The sequence below is a fragment of the Saccopteryx leptura genome, chromosome 3 (genome assembly GCF_036850995.1).
Source record: "Saccopteryx leptura isolate mSacLep1 chromosome 3, mSacLep1_pri_phased_curated, whole genome shotgun sequence".
Classification (NCBI taxonomy): Eukaryota; Metazoa; Chordata; class Mammalia; order Chiroptera; family Emballonuridae; genus Saccopteryx; species Saccopteryx leptura.
The window spans coordinates 75298015-75316297 of NC_089505.1; the positions used below are offsets into that span (position 1 = coordinate 75298015).

At 45.5% G+C, this 18283-nt stretch overlaps 2 protein-coding genes across 3 annotated transcripts in view; one reads left to right on the top strand and one right to left on the bottom strand.

The window, feature by feature from the left end:
• LOC136399362 (leukocyte immunoglobulin-like receptor subfamily A member 5) overlaps positions 1 to 18283 on the bottom strand; it is a 429345-nt gene that overhangs the window by 77681 nt on the left and 333381 nt on the right. The gene's annotated exons all lie outside the window — the stretch shown is intronic.
• LOC136397138 (leukocyte immunoglobulin-like receptor subfamily A member 5) lies at positions 9796 to 18022 on the top strand. The gene is made up of 9 exons (XM_066371726.1): positions 9796 to 9829; positions 9986 to 10021; positions 10207 to 10491; positions 10639 to 10938; positions 11254 to 11304; positions 12820 to 12844; positions 13969 to 14027; positions 14224 to 14276; positions 17876 to 18022. The coding sequence occupies exons 1-9, from the start codon at positions 9796 to 9798 to the stop codon at positions 18020 to 18022; spliced, it is 990 nt and encodes a 329-aa protein (XP_066227823.1).

The window sequence follows — 18283 nt, forward strand, 5'->3', positions numbered from 1 at the left end:
AACCAAGAGAAATCCCCAGAAAAGGACCTAAGTGAATCAGATATAACCAAATTACCAGATGCAGAGTTTAAAATAACGATTGTTAGGATGCTCAAAGATATTACAACAACCATAGATGGCCATTATGAAAACCTAAATAAAAAGATAACAAATATAAAAAAGGACATTGAAATAATAAAAAGAATCAGTCAGAAATGACAAATACAATATCTGAAATAAAGAATACAATGGAAGGAATTAAAAGCAGGATGGATGAAGCAGAGAATCAAATCAGCGAGTTAGAGGACACGATAAATAAAGGCACGGAAGCAGAGCAGAAAAAAGAAAAGAGACTCAAAAATTCGAAGGAAACTCTAAGAGAGCTCTGTGACAACATGAAGAGAAATAACATCCGCATCATAGGGGTTCCTGAAGAAGAAGAGAAAGAACAAGGGATAGAGACTTTGTTCAAACATATCATAGCGGAAAACTTCCCCCAATTAAGGCAGGAAAACATTTCACATGTTCAGGAAGCACAGAGGACTCCATTAAGGAGAAACCCAAAGAAACCGACACCAAGACACATCATAATTAAAATACTAAAGCTAAATGATAAAGAGAAAATATTAAAAGCTGCTAGAGAAAAAAAGACTATCACCTACAAAGGAGCCCCCATAAGGATGACTTCTGACTTCTCAACAGAAACACTTGAGGCCAGAAGGGAATGGCAAGAAATATTCAAATAATGCAGGACAAGAAACTACAACCAAGACTACTTTATCCAGCAAGGCTATCATTTAAAATTGAAGGAGAAATAAAAAGCTTTACAGACAAAAAAAAAAACAAAAACTCAAGGAATTCACTGCAACCAAACCAAGGCTGCAAGAAATGCTAAGGGACCTGTTGTAAACAGATCAAAGGAAAAAAATAATATAATAAAAGAAGAAAACAGTTTTAAAGAAAAAAATGGCAATAAACAATTACATATCAGTAATAACCTTTAATGTTAATGGATTAAACGATCCTATCAAGAGACATAGGATAGCTGCATGGATAAGAAAACAGGACCCATACATATGCTGTCTACAAGAGACACACCTTAAATCAAAAGATGCACACAGACTGAAGATAAAAGGATGGAAAAAAATATTTCACACAAAGGGAAATGAAAAAAAAGCTGGGGTAGCAATACTTATATCAGACAAAATAAACTTTAAAACAAAGACCATAGGTAGAGATAAAGAAGGTCACTACATAATGATAAAGGGAGCAATTCAGAAGGAAGATATAACCATTATAAATATCTACGCACCTAATATAGGAGCACCTAAATATATAAAGCAGACTTTGATGGACTTAAAGGGTGAGATCAACAGCAATACTATAATAGTAGGGGATTTCAATACCCCATTAACATCATTAGATAGATCCTCAAGAAAGAAAGTTAACAAAGAAACAGCAGACTTAAAGGACATATTAGATCAACTCAATTTAATAGATATCTTCAGAACCTTTACCCTAAAACAGCAGAATATGCATTCTTTTCAAGCGCTCATGGTACATTCTCTAGAATAGACCACATGTTAGGGCACAAAAGCGGTCTCAACAAATTTAAGAAGATTGAAATCATATCGAGGACTTTCTCTGATCACAATAGCATTAAACTAGAAATCAACCACAATAAAAAAGTTGAAAAACATTCAAACACTTAGAAACTAAATAGCATATTATTAAATAACAAATAGGTTCACATTGAGATCAAAGAAGAAATTAAAAAATTCCTAGAAACAAACAATAATGAGCATACATCAACTCAAAATTTATGGGACACAGCAAAAGCAGTCCTGAGAGGGAAGTTTATAGCATTACAGGCATACCTCAAGAAGCTAGAAAAAGCTCAAATAAACAACTTATCCCTGCATCTAAAAGAACTAGAAAAAGAACAGCAAGTAAAGCCCAGAGCTCGTAGAAGGAAGGAAATAATAAAGATCAGAGCAGAAATAAATGACATAGAGGCTAAAGAAACAATACAGAGGATCAATGAAACCAAGAGCTGGTTCTTTGAAAAGGTAAACAAGATCGATGAACCATTAACGAGACTCACCAAGAAAAAAAGAGAGAGGACTCAAATAAATAAAATTAGAAACGAGAGTGGAGAAATAACAACTGACACAACAGAAATACAAAATATTGTAAGAAAATAATATGAAGAACTGTACGCCAAAAAACTAGACAACCTAGATGAAATGGACAAATTCCTTGAATCATATAATCTTCCAAAAATCAATCTGGAAGAATCAGAAAACCTAAACAGACCAATTACACCAAATGAGATTGAAACAGCTATCAAAAAACTCCCAAAAAAGAAAAGTCCTGGGCCTGATGGCTTCACAAGTGAATTCTACCGAATATTCAAAGAAGAACTAACTCCTATCCTTCTCAAGCTATTTCAAAAAATTCAAGAGGAAGGAAGACTTCCAAATTCCTTTTATGAGGTGAGCATAATTCTGATCCCAAAACCAGGCAAAGACAACACAAAAAAAGAAAATTATAGGCCAATATCCCTGATAAACTTAGACACAAAAATCCTCAACAAAATATTAGCAAACCGGATCCAGCAATATATAAAAAAAATCATACACCATGATCAAGTGGGATTTATTCTTGGGAGGCAAGGCTGGTACAATATTCACAAATCAATCAATGTGATTCATCACATAAACAAAAGAAAGGAGAAAAACCACATGATAATTTCAATGGATGCAGAAAAAGCATTTGATAAAATCCAGCACCCATTCATGATCAAAACTCTCAGCAAAGTGGGAATACAGGGAACATACCTCAACATGATAAAGGCCATCTATGACAAACCCACAGCCAACATCATACTCAATGGGCAAAAATTAAAAGCAATCCCCTATAGATCAGGAACAAGGCAGGGGTGCCCCCTTTCACTACTCTTATTCAACATTGTTCTGGAAGTCCTAGCCACAGCAATCTGACAAGAAAAAGAAATAAAAGGCATTCAAGTTGGAAAAGAAGAAGTAAAACTATCATTATTTGCAGATGACATGATATTGCATATAGAAAACCCTAAAATCTCAGTCAAAAAACCTACTAGACCTGATAAATGAATTCGGCAAGGTGGCAGGATATAAAATCAATACTCAGAAATCAGAGGCATTTTATACACTAATAATGAACTGTCAGAAAGAGAAATCAAGGAATCAATCCCCTTTACCATTGCAACCAAAAAAATAAAGTACCTAGCAATAAATCTAACCAAGGAGATTAAAGACTTGTACTCAGAAAATTATAAAACATTAATAAAAGAAATCAGGGAAGATACGAATAAGTGGAGGCATATACCGTGCTCATGGTTAGAAAGAATAAACATTATTAAAATGTCTATATTACCCAAAGCAATTTATAAATTCAATGCAATACCGATTAAAATACCAATGACTTACTTTAAAGATATAGAACACATATTCCAAAAATTTATATGGAACCAAAAGAGAACACAAATAGCTTCAGCAATCTTGAAAAGGAAGAATAAAGTGGGAAGTATCACATTTCCCGATATCAAGTTATATTATAAGGCCATTGTACTCAAAACAGCATGGTACTGGCATAAGAACAGGCACATAGATCAATGGAACAGAACAGAGAACCCAGTAATAAACCTACAGCTCTATGGACAACTGATATTTGACAAAGGAGGTAAGGAAATACAATGGAGTAAAGACAGCCTCTTCAATAAATGGTGTTGGGAAAATTGGACAGCTACCTGCAGAAAAATGAAACTAGACCACCAACTTACACCACTCACAAAAATAAACTCAAAATGGATAAAAGACTTAAATGTAAGCCGTGAAACCATAAGCATCTTAGAAGAAAACATAGGCAGTAAGCTCTCTGACATCTCTCGCAGCAATATATTTGCTGATTTGTCTCCACAGGCAAGTGAAATAAAAAACAGGATAAACTAATGGGACTTTATCAAACTAAAAAGCTAAAGACACAGCTAAAAGCTTTTGTACAGCTAAAGACAATAAGAACAGAATAAAAAGACAAACTACACAATGGGAGAATATATTTGGCATTGCGTCTGATAAGGGGTTAATAACCAAAATTTATAAAGAACTTGTAAAACTTAATACCAGGAAGACAAACAATCCAATCCAAAAATGGGCAAAAGAAATGAATAGACACTTCTCCAAAGAGGACACACAATGGCCAATAGGCATATGAAAAAATGTTCAACTTCACTAATGATAAGAGAAATGCAAATTAAAACCACAATGAGATATTACCTCACACCTGTCAGAATGGCGCTCATCAATAAAACAACACAGAATAAGTGCTGGCAAGGATGTGGAGAAAAGGGAACCCTCCTGCACTGCTGGTGGGAATGCAGACTGGTGCAGCCACTGTGGAAAACAGTATGGAGATTCCTCAAGAAAATAAAAATCGAAATGTCTTTTGACCCAGCTATACCACTGTTAGGAATATACCCCAAGAACACCATAGCACTGTTTGAAAAGAAGAAATGCACCACCATGGGTATGGCAGCATTGTTCACAACATCAAAGATCTGGAAACAGCCCAAGTGTCCATCAGAGGACGAGTGGATTAAAAAGTTTTGGTATATATATACTATGGAATACTACTCAGCCATAAGAAATGATGACATAGGATCTTTTACAACAACATGGATGGGCCTTGATAACATTATACTGAGCGAAAGAAGTAAATCAGAAAAAACTAAGAACTATAGGATTCCATACATAGGTGGGACATAAAGATGAGACTCAGAGACATGGACAACAGTGTTGGGGTTACAGGGTGGGGGGGAGGAGAGGGAGGGGATTGGGGGAGGGGAGGGGCACAAAGATCATGGCTTTTCAGCATTTGCCATATTCTCCCTTTAATGTATAGACAGACAGCAAATATTTACTTATGGTGTTTCCACTATAAAGACTGCTGTCTTAGGGACAAATGCTTATGAACTATTTTAGCAGTTCCTCCTTCTTCAAAGTCTTATATGTCAACATAGAGCTCCATGTTTCATAGGACATACTCAAGCTCACTTCATGCTCCCTGGAGCTTTAGCACAAGGAAATGCCCTTTTTTTCCCCCTCTTTTCTTTTCTTTATTTTTTTTTTATTGTTGTATTTTTTCTTTTATTTATTTATTTTTTGTATTTTTCTGAAGATGGAAATGGGGAGGCAGTCAGACAGACTCCCACATTCGCCTGACCGGGATCCACCTGGCATGCCTACCAGGGGGAAATGCTCTGCCCATCTAGGGTGTTGCTCTGTTGCAACCAGAGCCATTCTAGCGACTGAGGCAGAGGCCATGGGGTCATCCTTAGTGCCCAGGGTGGCTTTGCTCCGGTGGAGCCTTGGCTGCGGGAGAAGAAGAGAGATACGGAGAGGAAGGAGAGGGGGAGGGGTGGAGAAATAGATGGATGCTTCTTCTGTGTGCTCAGACTGGGAATCGAACCCAGGAATTCTGCACACCAGGCCAAGGCTCTACCGCTGAGCCAACCGGCCAGGGCCTAGGAATGCCCTTGTTGATCAAGCTACCCAAAAGAAAATTATATAGAGCAACCATGACAGACCGAGCAAGTCAGTCTCATACTATTCATCACCAGAACGCTGCAGCCCTGTGTAAACAGTTTCAACTTTCTCGGGAAGTAGCACGGCAGATTGGGAAATCCTGTCCAAGGGGTCCTATACTGCCCCTTCATTTGGAGTCAACCCTCAAGGACCCCTACCAGGACAACTTTGGCAGATGGATATTACTCATATACCTGCATTTGGCAAACAGTCGTATGTCCACATTACAGTGGATACATATTCCGGATCTATAGTAACCTCTGTCAGAACAGGAGAGCCTGCTAAGCATGTTATAGCTCATTGTCTGTATGCATTGTTCTATTATTGAATTTCCTAAACTGGCTAAACTGAAAATGCTCCTGCATATGGAGCAAAAGCATTCACTGTATTTTGTCATGCTTACAATCTTTAAAGTTAAGGTATTATTAAAGTGTACTCAGCAAACATTTTAAGGTCAATTAAAAAAAATTTTTTAAGGGGGTACTCATATCCTGGAACTCCTACGGGTCTACCATATCATACTTTTTACTTAAAAAAAATTACATTTCTTTTGAATGCTGATGAACAGGAGACACCAAATTTTTTTTGCCTGCAAACTACTACCTTCTTTATTAGATCCAGCTAATAACACTGTTTTGTCTTTTTCCAAATAGCTCCAGATATATGGAAAAGATTTATATAGGCGGATGGGGATCCTCAAACCCCTCAGCGAGATCTTCTGAGCATGGCTTTTAAGAGACCTAGAGGCAGAAAAAGCCCAATAGAGATCAGGGGAACTACCAGCTTTTAGAATACACCCTTAAAGGCTCCAATGCCCCAAAGGGGTCTCATAGGATGCCATCTGGATCCTGCTTCAATAGTGGAAAAGAAGGTCATTGAGCTAAAACCTGCCAGGCTCACAAGCCTCTGCTGTGAGGAAACAGGGACACTGGAAGGTAGGCTTCCCCCTCGCTCCTCTAAGGGGGGTTCAGTCTCTTCCAGCCCTGCTCCAGCCACCTATGACCTAACCTTGCCCAGAAAACTGGGGTTTGCCACTGAAGGCTAAGGTGCCCAGGGCCGTCGGCCCCATCTACAACACTGTGGACGAGCCTAGGGTATTTCTTCCAAGAAGCAGGTAAACTGATCTCATTCGCACAAGGGCCACTTAACTATGTTTTGCCTGAATAGTCAGGTTTTTTATTCTTCCCTCAAAGATCTCTGTTGTGGGTGTTGATAGTCCTATTTTCTGCTGCTTTGCTTAATATATAGTGTTTCCTTTATCCCTCCTACCTCAATGCCCCACTCATATTTCAGGCTGGGACCTACTCCTAATTTAGAGCTCTCTTTCCCCCTTTTGCCAACTTCTATTATGAATCTACCTTTGCCACCCAGCTTAGTGTATCCCAAGGTTCTCTTTACCATGCCACAGTCGCAGAGCTCCAGGGAAAAGCAACCTGGTCTCATCTCTCCAGGCAGAGGAGAACAGAAGCTCCATATCCACGCATGCTGCAAATGGCGTTTCCAGTCTACCTGAATCATTACCAGCTAGAAGCAGCAGTCATTGGGACTTGGATATGAGCTGCAAAGTATAGAATGGTGACAACTCCAGTGCCATGCGGACTTTTCCTGAATGTGGACTTTTCTTGGACTCCTGCTCCCTGTGACAGCTCCTAACAGACTGAACTGTGGTTGGGTTGCATTTTTCAGGGATTTGGCATGGTGATGGGGCCAACTTGGACTTGGTGAACATGTTAAGGACACTACTCTTTTATGGATTCTTACTGTATTGGCCAAGAGTTTGCTTAAAGGCTTTTAATCACTGTAAAAAAAAAAAGAAGACTGGATAAAGAAGATGGGGCACATATACACCATGGTATACTTTTCAGCTAGAAGAAATGATGACATCAGATCACTTACAGCAGAATGGTGGAATCTTGATAACATTATGCGGAGTGAAATAAGTGAATCAGAAAAAAAACAAGAACTGCAGGATTCCATACATTGGTGGAACATAAAAACGAGACTAAGAGACATGGACAGGAGTGTGGTGGTTACGGGGGGTGGGGGGAGGGAAGGAGGGAGAGGGGGAGGGGGAGGGGTACAAAGAAAACTGGATAGAGGGTGACGGAGGACGATCTCCCTTTGGGTGATGGGTATGCAACAGAACTAAATGACAAGATAACCTGGAAATGTTTTCTTTGAATATATGTATCCTGATTTATTGATGTCACCACATTAAAATTAAAATTTATTTATAAAAAAAAAAAACCCAGACCTGCTCACAGGACCCACTGGGTGAGAACACCTGACTCCAGGGCACGGCCTCTATGGGACCTTCATGTCTGGTCCCTCTGAATTTTCTTCCTTCCTCTCAGCCTAGTTCTGTCTTCTTGTCCCTAAGGCTTGTGAACCCCCATGTGTCTCACTAAGCTGGGTGGGGTGAAAGCTGGTTTGAGCCCTGAACCAGGAGGAAGGTGTCCCAGTTAAACTGCCAAACCATCTCGAGGATGTCCTACTCTTCTGTAATAGGGTCCATACTCTTGTCTGAACAATTCAGTATTCCCCTTTATTTTTACCAGATATTTAGACACCCTTCATTTTTAGTCACTCTTACATTTTCCTACTGACTCTATTTCATTGCATTCGACAGTCCCCATTACCATAGACCACTGTCCTTAGTGCTTTGTCATGTATGAGGGTGACTCTACAGTCCTTTCTTGTTGGAAGGCTCTTCCCCTCACACACCTGATCTTCCGCAGGTTTCTTCCAAGGCTGTCCTGGAAGTCAGGCTGACGGTGGAGCGGTAACGATGGCAGCTTCTTCTGCTCCTTGGTGTCCACTCTTTCAGACTTAGTGTCTGCCCGGGGTTGTGTAAGGCGGGGATGGATAATGCTGGTCTCATGCTCACATGAGGGATGCACTCATGCCACTAAAAATAAGCAGTGAGTTTGTGCAATAACTCTGTTTCCCACACCCCACGGGAGGAGTGACTCAGTGCTGACAAAGGGGGTGGGTCCGTGAGCAGAGCAAGAGCAGCCCACCCACAGACACAAGGTGAGGGGCACCCCAGCTTCCAGCCTTCGCCTGAAGCCCTGACCCTCCCTTCTTGGCATAACCTGAGTGGAAACCCACATTCTAGGGACCTTTGATAGGCCCAGGCTCTGGCTGCCACACAACTTTGTTCTCTGTTCCTTGTGGTTTTTTCCTTGTGTTTTCCTGTCTCTTTGGGGAACTTTCATTTCTCTTTTCCTGAAAATGGTGATTTCTGCATATTTCAGAAACAGTGGCATTTATGGGTATTCGAAGCAGACAAGGGCTCTAGAGTGGATGTAACAAATGTTTCTCTTCACTGTGGAGTCCGACACCATGATCCTGCTGTGTCTGCACGTGGTCTGAACCAGAACAGTGACCGGTCCCCTCTCCTGAGCCAGGAACCAGGGACACCGCGACCACGCTGAGGAGAGAGGTTCATGACAACACGATCCAAACAAGGAAAGAGATAAGGTGTTACTGTCCAGGTCACACAGGCAGTAGATGACTGATGAATATTTATGTCATGGTTATCTGTTTCTTAAATATTAAATGTTGAACCCAAATAAAAGTCCTCTAAGGCTTACATGCAGGACCCCAGAATGAGGAAGAGAACCCTGCCCAAGGAGCAAGGGGCTCTGAGGTCAGGAATGAGTCCGGATTGTTCCCAGAAGGGAAACCCACACAATAGGGCCATGGAAGGGACAAGTTTCCTTCCCTATTTCCCCGTACTTCCCCTTTGTGCTCATTGTCAGAGACACTGGACCTGAACTGCACAGGGAGACGGTGAACCTGTCCCTGCTGATCTGAGCTCTGCAGTCACAGGGACCAATGTCTTCCTGAAGCATCTCCAGGGCTGGTGACCACCGTCCATGGTGAGGACCCCACAGGGAGGAGCTGATGGACGGGCTGAGGACAAAGGTGACCTCATGGGGGAGGCTCTGACAGGGAAGAACCTTCCCTGAGTCAGCTCACCTGGAGCTGTGGGTTATTTCCTGCTGAATCATGGAAATGAGAACTAGGCCTTGGGGAAGGAACGTTCCCTTTCTGAGGGGCTGCAGACATGACAGCCCTGTGACAGGGAGGGTCAGCCTCCCAGTGGCCACACCCCGTGTGTCTGTCTCTGCTGAGGGCATCATGATTTCTTCCATCTGCACAGCCAGGACAAGAGGGAAGAGACACCATGACCCCCACACTCACAGCCCTGCTCTGCCTGGGTGAGAATGAGGAGGGGGAGAGGAAGCCTTGGTCCAGAAGTGACCCTTCCCCACAGCCACCTGGTCTGTCAGGACCCCAGGACTCAGGAGGCTCACTATGGGGGAGGAGGTTCTGCTCAGGATTCAGGGCTAAATCTCACACGAAATCTCTTCCAGGACTGAGTGTGGCTCTGAGGACCCGAGTGCAGGCAGGTGAGTCTGTTCCCAGGTGTCCCAGTTTCCACTCCTCGTGGGGACAAAAGGCCATTCCTGGGAAGTTGTGAATGGAAAAATGTAGTTCTGGGCTGATGGATAGGAGACATCTGAGATGTTCAGGGTGAGAGCTAGGGACTGGGAGTGGGGGATATCTTGTGACCCAGCCCCTGATTTCCTTCCAGGGACCCTCCCCAAACCCACCATCTGGGCTGAGCCAGGCTCTGGGATGGCCTGGGGCAGTTCTGTGACCACTTGGTGTCAGGGTACCCTGCAGGCCTTGGAGTATCATCTGTATAAAGGCAGAAGCTCCGAACCTTGGTACAAAAAGAAGCCACTGGATTCCGGAGACAAGGTCAACTTCTCCATCACACAGATGACAGAGCGTACTGCAGGGATATATCACTGTTACTATCTCAGCGCCACTGGCTTGTGGGAGCAGAGTAACCCCCTGGAGATGGTGGTGACAGGTGTGGGGACACTCAGGGGTCCCAGCCTCAGGCTCTGCCCTCAGGAAGGGGGTCTATTCTCAGGGGGTCTCCCCTCTCACAGCCCAGTCATGGGGGATGTGAGGGAGGGGTGAGCCCCATCTAACACGCTGCCCTTTCCTCTCCTAGGAATCTACAGCAAACCCAGCCTCTCAGCCTTGCCCAGCCCTGTCATGATCTCAGGAGGGAACGTGACCCTCCAATGTAGCTCAGAAGAAGGATTTGGAAAATTTATTCTGACTAAGGAAAGAGAACACAGGTCTTGGACCCAAGATTCAAAACAACACCCAAATGGGCGATTCCTGGCCCTGTTCCCTGTGGGCCCCTTGACCCTCAGCCACAAGTGGACGTTCAGAAGCTATGGCTATTACAGGAACGGTCCCCAGGTGTGGTCACAGCCCAGTAATGATCTGGAGCTCCTGGGCTTAGGTAGGGAGCCCCAGTCCTGACCCTCTATGTCCTTATGTTTGGTTAAGTGTCCTGCCCAGAATAGCCTTAATCTAGGACAGGAGTGAGGGGCTCCAGGGCAGGGTCATCAAGATGGAGACACTGTCCTCAGAGGGATGGAGCCCAAAGGCCCCTGTCACCGCTGCCCCTTCCTCATGCCCGCCACCACATTTTCCAGGGGTGTGGAGGGAGGATCTCGCCACGGGCACAGGGCAGACACAGGAGATGGGTGTGAGCAAATACAGCATCCCTGCGGGGGGCACTGTACCCCTCACTCTTCTCTTGTCTGTTTCCCAGCACCCTCTGCAGACCCCAGCGCCCCACCCCCAGGGCCCATATCCACAGCTGGTGAGTCCCTGGGACCTCTTTGCTTCACAGGAGCACAGACCTCCCCAGGGGGGTTCTGAGTGTCTCAGAGAATCTGATGCCCCCTCAGAAACTCAAGAGTGAGCTTGTCCCCTGGGGAGGCTGGGAGGTGGGCAGAGAAGCAGGGCTGAGGCTGGGGTTGGACCACAGGGGTCCACAGGCTCTGAGGCTGGCTGATGATGGGTGCTGTGGTCAGGGCAGAAGGACATGTTGGGGCCCAGCCTGAGGGAGGGAAAGTCAAGGTGAGGCAGGGAGACAACAGCCCCAAACCCTCCCCTCCTTGTCTTTGGTTTATGATGTACAGGTGGGGTCCTCTGTCAGGGGTGTGGTCTCAGTACTCTCTGAGAGGGTATTTTGGACAGGTCCCCTGCCATCTAAGCCTCAGCCTGTCCCCCGCACAACAGAGGAGAATCTCAGCTCAGATTTCCAGGGGCAGCGTGGTTCTGACCCGGCAGACACCACCCTGCTCTGCAGAAGCGAGGGGTGGGCAGTGTGAGGTGCTTGGGGTGTGAGGGACACACAGGGCAATGACAAGGTGACATCCCAAGCGCTTTCCTAGCAGTCTGCAGTGCCCAGCCTGTTCTTATCAAAGGAAAAATATCACAAATCAAAGAAAAATAAACAAGGGCTGGGAGACCAGGGTCCACGGGGTATGAATAGCAGCTCAATGGCTTCTCGGCGGTGGGGCCTCGGACAGCCTCATCCCCCTCTGAGTCCCAGGTTCACTGTCTGTGAAACGTGTCTCCTCACGTCTCCCTCACCGGTTTGCTAAGGAATGTAGGTGAGATCCCAGAACTGGAAGTCCTCCTCGTGGGTGGCCCACCCAGTGCTCAGGAAATGGCAGATCTGTCCTCAGTTCCCCTCCCACACAGCCACTCGGAAAAGTTTACGGAGGCCTCATAAAGTGGGGGCGTCGGGTCTGCGGGACAGAGAACATTTCTTGGCTGGATATCAAGATTGGGGAGGTCACAGGGTCCACCCCACAAAGTCTCTGACAGGTTGGTGAGTGGGAACTACGTGCGGGGGCTGCATCCAGCTCTAGCTACAGAAGAGGCCTGGGGCACACGGGGACTGGGGGAAAGGTCTTTCCAATCTGACAAGCAGCCTTCAGAGCCTAAACTGGTGTCTGTCTGGTGAAGAAGCATGAGCAGAGCACAAGGGATCCCCCCGTACCAGGTTCAAATTCCAGCCTTCCACTTCTAAGCTGGGAGACGTGGGGCACCAGATTTACCTCTCTGAACCTCAGTTTCCTCATCTGTGAAATGGGTGGAAGCATGGGTGGAATTCACATGTTGCTTCATTGCAATGAAGGTGAGAGGTGATTAAGTTACAAACCCCCAAAAGTGCACAGTGGGTGCTCAATCCAATGACATTATTGGTTCATTCATGACATCATTGTGTCCAAGGTCTTCAAACATACCAGAAAGTTCTCATTGGGGTCGCTGTGACGTTCGTCCTGCTGCTCTCCCTCCTCTTTTTCCTCCTCTTCCTCTTAAGCACCAGAAAAAGTGCAGGAAGCCAGGTGAGTCTAAGACGGGGAGAGCTGGACTACCTGAGAGGGGCACTCTTCCTCTAAAGACACATGAAGTGGCTTGTTAGGGCACCAGCCAAAATGTGGTATAAAATAAAATAATAAAATATAAAACAAAAAAATAGAAAGAAAGAAATAAAGTAAGGTAACGTTCAGTTTTGAAAGTTCTCCTAATTAAACAATCCAGAGTTTCTAGGAAGCTCTTTCTATCCCGGGTGCCACTGATAACCTTCCTGGGCAGAGATCTGGGATTCCCACAGAAGTACAGCTGTGACAGGAGGGCCCTGTGTGGAGGGAGCAGGGTGCACCCAGCACCTGAGGAACCAATGCTGCCAGTGAGGAGGGGGAATCATGAGAAGGTGCCATTGGCATTCTGCAGTCAAGAGTGGTGGGGAGCGGGTCTGGTTGTGAAGAATGGGTGGAAGTTAAAGAGGTTGGGAATTTCATTGCTTTGAGAAAATATATTAATATATGGGGTTAACCATCCTTGAAAAATTTAGAAATAATGGAGATGTATTCTTTAGAATTGAATGTGTCACTATAGCTTCATTTAAAAAAGAAAAACATTTAAAAATATTATATATATATATATATATTTTTGTATATCTACACACACACATCAACTGACATAGAAATAGTAAGAGGTATCAGTGTTTGTACTGTGTGCATCAGCTAAGTTCTAGACACAGTGACAAGCCCACTAGAAATAAGCCCTCCTACCACCCAGATCTTGGCTTCTAAATACCATCCTCTGTGAGAATGAAGAGATGTAACAAGAACAAAGCTGGACTTTTGAAACTGTTCTTCCCGGTTCATAAAAATATATTTAAATCAACCATGCAAGTTTTGAGTGCTACCTTCTAATTTCACTTACATTGAATTCCAACTGGACTGGGCTGGGGATCACAGCCTCTGAGATCTTCGTGAGGTCCTGGAGGCTGCGTTCTCGGGTGTTTTGGAAGCTAATGTCTAACTTTTTGCAGCTGCTTCAGACCCTGACATTCAGACCAGAGTGCTGAGGAAAAGGTGATTTCTTCCCCAAAAGGTCCCTAGACCTTCTGCCTCCACCTGTGGCTCCTTCACCACTGCCTGACGCTCCTTCTCTCCTCCCTCAGCTCCGGCTCCAGCCCCACGGCCCATGCCCATGAACAGCACCGGTGCAGTTCAGGAGAAGGTGAGGTCCTGGTGGGACACGGGAACTGGAGGAGGGATCAAAAAGCGTTCTGGGCTTCGCGGTGAGGAAGCGTGAAAGTCCCACGTCCGCGCAGTCTTAGACACCTCCCTGCTCCTCCATGAACGTCAGCCTCCCCACCAATTTGGGAGGGGCTTGTGGGGATCTTGGCGTGAGATGGAATCTCCTCATTCTCCAGGTGCTTCCCTAAGGGATCTCCAAGCTGAAGAGGACAAAGAGGTGGACGGTCGGGTAAGACCCCTACCCTATCCAGGGCGCCCACCACAGGCGTGCTCACAAACTAAATTTGTGGGAGGCTTGTCTTGCCTACCACCACTCCCAGCTCAGCAGTATCTGAGCGTGCCCATCCATGCGAGGACACGTGCAGGCTGTGGGAACACCACTTCTCAGTGGGTTTTTCTGATACCACAGGGGCCCCTTCCCCTTGGTTCCTCTACTTGGGTCCCTTTGATCCTTGGTTGTTCATATCTCTGAATGGTCACGCTGCCGTGGATGATTGTGCTGTTTATGAACTGCATGATAGTGATTGTAGGGTTGAGACTTTCCTGGTACTGTCTGACCAACGTGCCTTTCCTTATTCACAGGAAATCCCCCTGTACCCTGGCCGGTTGGCTCAGTGGTAGAGCGTCGGCCTGGCGTGCAGGAGTCCTGGGTTCGATTCCCAGCCAGGGCACACAGGAGAAGCACCCATCTGCTTCTCCACCCCTCCCCTTCTCCTTCCTCTCTGTCTCTCTCTTCCCCTCCCGCAGCCAAGGCTCCACTGGAGCAAAGTTTGCCCGGGCGCTGAGGATGGCTCTGTGGCCTCTGCTTCAGGCACTAGAATGGCTCTGATTGCGGCAGAGCGATGCCCCAAGATGGGCAGAGTATCGCCCCGTGGTGGGCATGCCGGGTGGATCCCGGTCGTGCGCATGCGGGAGTCTGTCTGACTGCCTCCCTGTTTCGAGCTTCAGAAAAATACAAAAAAAAAAAAATCCCCCTGTAGACCAGGCAGACCTGGTACTATGACATTCTTCCTTTCTTTCTTTGTTTTTTGTTTGTTTGCTTGTTTGGTTGGGGTTTTTGTATTTTTCTGAAGTGAGAAGCCCGGAGGCAGAGAGACAGACTTCCACATGTGCCTGACTGGGATCCACCCAGCATGCCCACTAGGGGGCGATGTGATGCTCTGCCCATCTGGGGCCCTTGCTCCTTTGCAACCAGAACCATGCTAGCACCTGAAGCAGAGGCCATGGAGCCATCTTCAGCACCTGGGCCAACTTTGCTCCAATGGAGCCTTGGCTGTGGGAGGAGAAGAGAGAGATAGAGAAGAATGAGAAGGCGAAGGGTTAAGAAGCAGATGGGCGCTTCTTCTGTGTGCCCTGCCCAGGAATCAAACCTGGGACTTCCACAGGCTGGCTGATGCTCCATTGCTGAACCAAAAGCCAGATCCCCTCTGCCTCTACCTTTCTTTAACTGCGTTTTCTGTCTTTCCTCCAATCCCATGGATTGACATGCACTGGATTTGCCCAACAATGTGCTGTGGCTGTAACAATTGGCATTTGGTGCCTATTCCCACAGGAAGTCCACCAGCTATCTTGTTAATCTAACCTGGAGACAGCTCTGTATTTATGTTGCAAAATTTATTTAATCCCAGAGATAGCTGGAACCTCTCTCTGTTCATAAAACCACAACTGTTTCTAGCTCTGATCTCTTCTCTGAGCACCAGTTTCAAACATCTGAATACCTGTGAGACATATCTATTGTCTTTTTAGCGGGCATTTTAATGTCACACATATAACATTTTATTTTACACTTACAGTTTTGTTTTGTTTTTGAGAGAGAGAGAATCAGAGAGAGGGTAAGGAATAGAAAGAGAGAGAAAAACATCAACCCATTGTTCCATGTTGTTATGCTCCCATTGATTGCTTCTCAAACACACCTTGACTGGGGCTTGAACTGGCAACCTCTGGGTCAAACCGCAGCCTTGGGATGCAGTCGGTGCCCTTAGGAATGATCTGGTGACCTGAGGATCGAGCTGGTGACCCTGTGATCAAACCAGCGACCCTGGGCTTGTGCTGCTGACCTCAGTGTTTCGGGACAACATTCTAGCCACTGCACCACAGGCCAGAGCACATGTACAACTCTTAAATGTTTTCTCCAAAGAGTTGTTTCTTCTCAATGTTCAATACTTTCAAGACAAAAACAAATACAGAAGCCTTTTCTAATTCTTTCTCTCTCTACCTACTGAGTCACTAATTCTTTGTCTCCCTAACACTTATCACCATTCCACACAACCCTACTTCTTGTTGATGGTCTGTTCTCAGCCCAGGGACCGTGAATTCCCTGAGGGCAGGTCCCTTAGCTGTCCTCTTCTTGGCCCTTTGACAAGTGCCCTACCTCTCTGTGTCTCTTTCTCTGTGTCTCTGTGTTAGTGGTTTTCAACCATCACTCCACAGATGAGTCCACCAGAAATTTCATGCCAGTCCACGGAATAATAAACCACCCTAATGCTGTAAGATTATAGACCCAGTGATCTTAGTCAAATTCTCTCATGCTCAGGATGATTTCTGTCCTAGTGGTCCCTGAAATAATGCTCTTATTTTCACTATTCCCCAAGTATAAAAATGTTGAAAACCACTGCTAAGTTGCTTTTTCTGTCTTTGTCTCTTTATATAGCTAAGTAGACAAAAGAATACACAGATGTATACAGCATTAGCATTTATAGAAAATATATTTTATATTTATGATTATAAATATACTCCTTCTATATATGTGTATAAAATATATGTGTGTATATACATATTATATATATTATATACACACACATATATATATATTGGGTGAGGTGAGAAATCAAAGCCTACATGAAGGTCCATCAGGATGTCTAGTTTCTCCCTCATTAGTTCATTTGTTTATTCAATGAGTCAACAAATCCTTAATAGAAATCAAGAAGGCAGGGATGACAAGTCCAAGCACAGGCAATATTCGGCAAGTCATTGACCATTAGCTCCAAGAATGATCCTCCTGATTTGATGTTCTGCTCACCAGGCCCTCTGGGGCTCTGTCCTAGTCCGGGCGATATAAACATGAATGGAAATGTAGCTGAAAAAGGAGTTCATATGACCTGAGTTATGATTTAAAATTGACTCTCTGGTTTCTGAGTGGAGACTTGTCAGAAAAGAGACAGGCCCTGGCCAGTTGGCTCAGCGGTAGAGCGTCGGCCTGGCGTGCAGAGTCCCAGGTTCAATTCCTGGCCAGGGCACACAGGAGAAGCGCCCATCTGCTTCTCCACCCCTCCCCCTCTCCTTCCTCTCTGTCTCTCTCTTCCCCTCCCGCAGCAAGGCTCCATTGGAGCAAAGATGGCCCAGACGCTGGGGATGGCTCTGTGGCCTCTGCCTCAGGCGCTAGAATGGCTCTGGATGGAACAGAGCAACACCCCAGAGGGACAGAGCATCGCCCCCTGGTGGGCATGCCGGGTGGATCCCAGTCGGGTGCATGCGGGAGTCTGTCTGACTGTCTCCCCGTTTCCAGCTTTGGAAAAATGAAAAAAAAAATAATAATAAAAGAGACAAAGGGAACAAGGAATGAAGGTCCATGTCCTCCTGTCTCCCCACTGCAGAGCACTGACTATAAAGACACCCAGGGAGTGATATACACCCAGGTGGACCACACAAGGGTAAGGTGGGGGGATAGTCACCCTGCCTTCTGTCCTGGCAGAGGAATGTGTGTCCACAAATGGCAGATAAGAGGCAGAGGACAGGAAGATGGGCAGTCAGGTGGATCCTTCCTGCTCTAACTGTCCTGGCTTCTCCCTGCCCAAATAATACAACTGTCTCTCACTCTACCCTTTCCAGGGTGCTCCATCCTTGGACCCCCAGGATATGTCCTTCGCCCAGCTGAACCACTTAACCCTCAGACAGAAGACAAGTGCAACCCCTTCCTCTCCGTCAGAGGAGCCCCCAGATGAGCCCAGCGTGTACACTGCTCTGGCCTTGCACTAGCCCAGGGAGGACCCAGACCACACACTCCAGAGTGGGGCCCTGCAGGGACTCTGGAAGGCACACTGGACTCTCAGCTACTGACTCCAAGCCTGAGAGCATTTTGTAAGCAAGCAGGATATCGTGAGACCTTCGAAGTCACCTAGTACTGCAGGTGAAGATAAATATGAGCTCTACATTTTTAGACAGAGAGCAATACACTTTTACATAACTAATCATTGAGGGAAGGAAGATCACAAATAAAGACAGAAATTTTGTTTACTT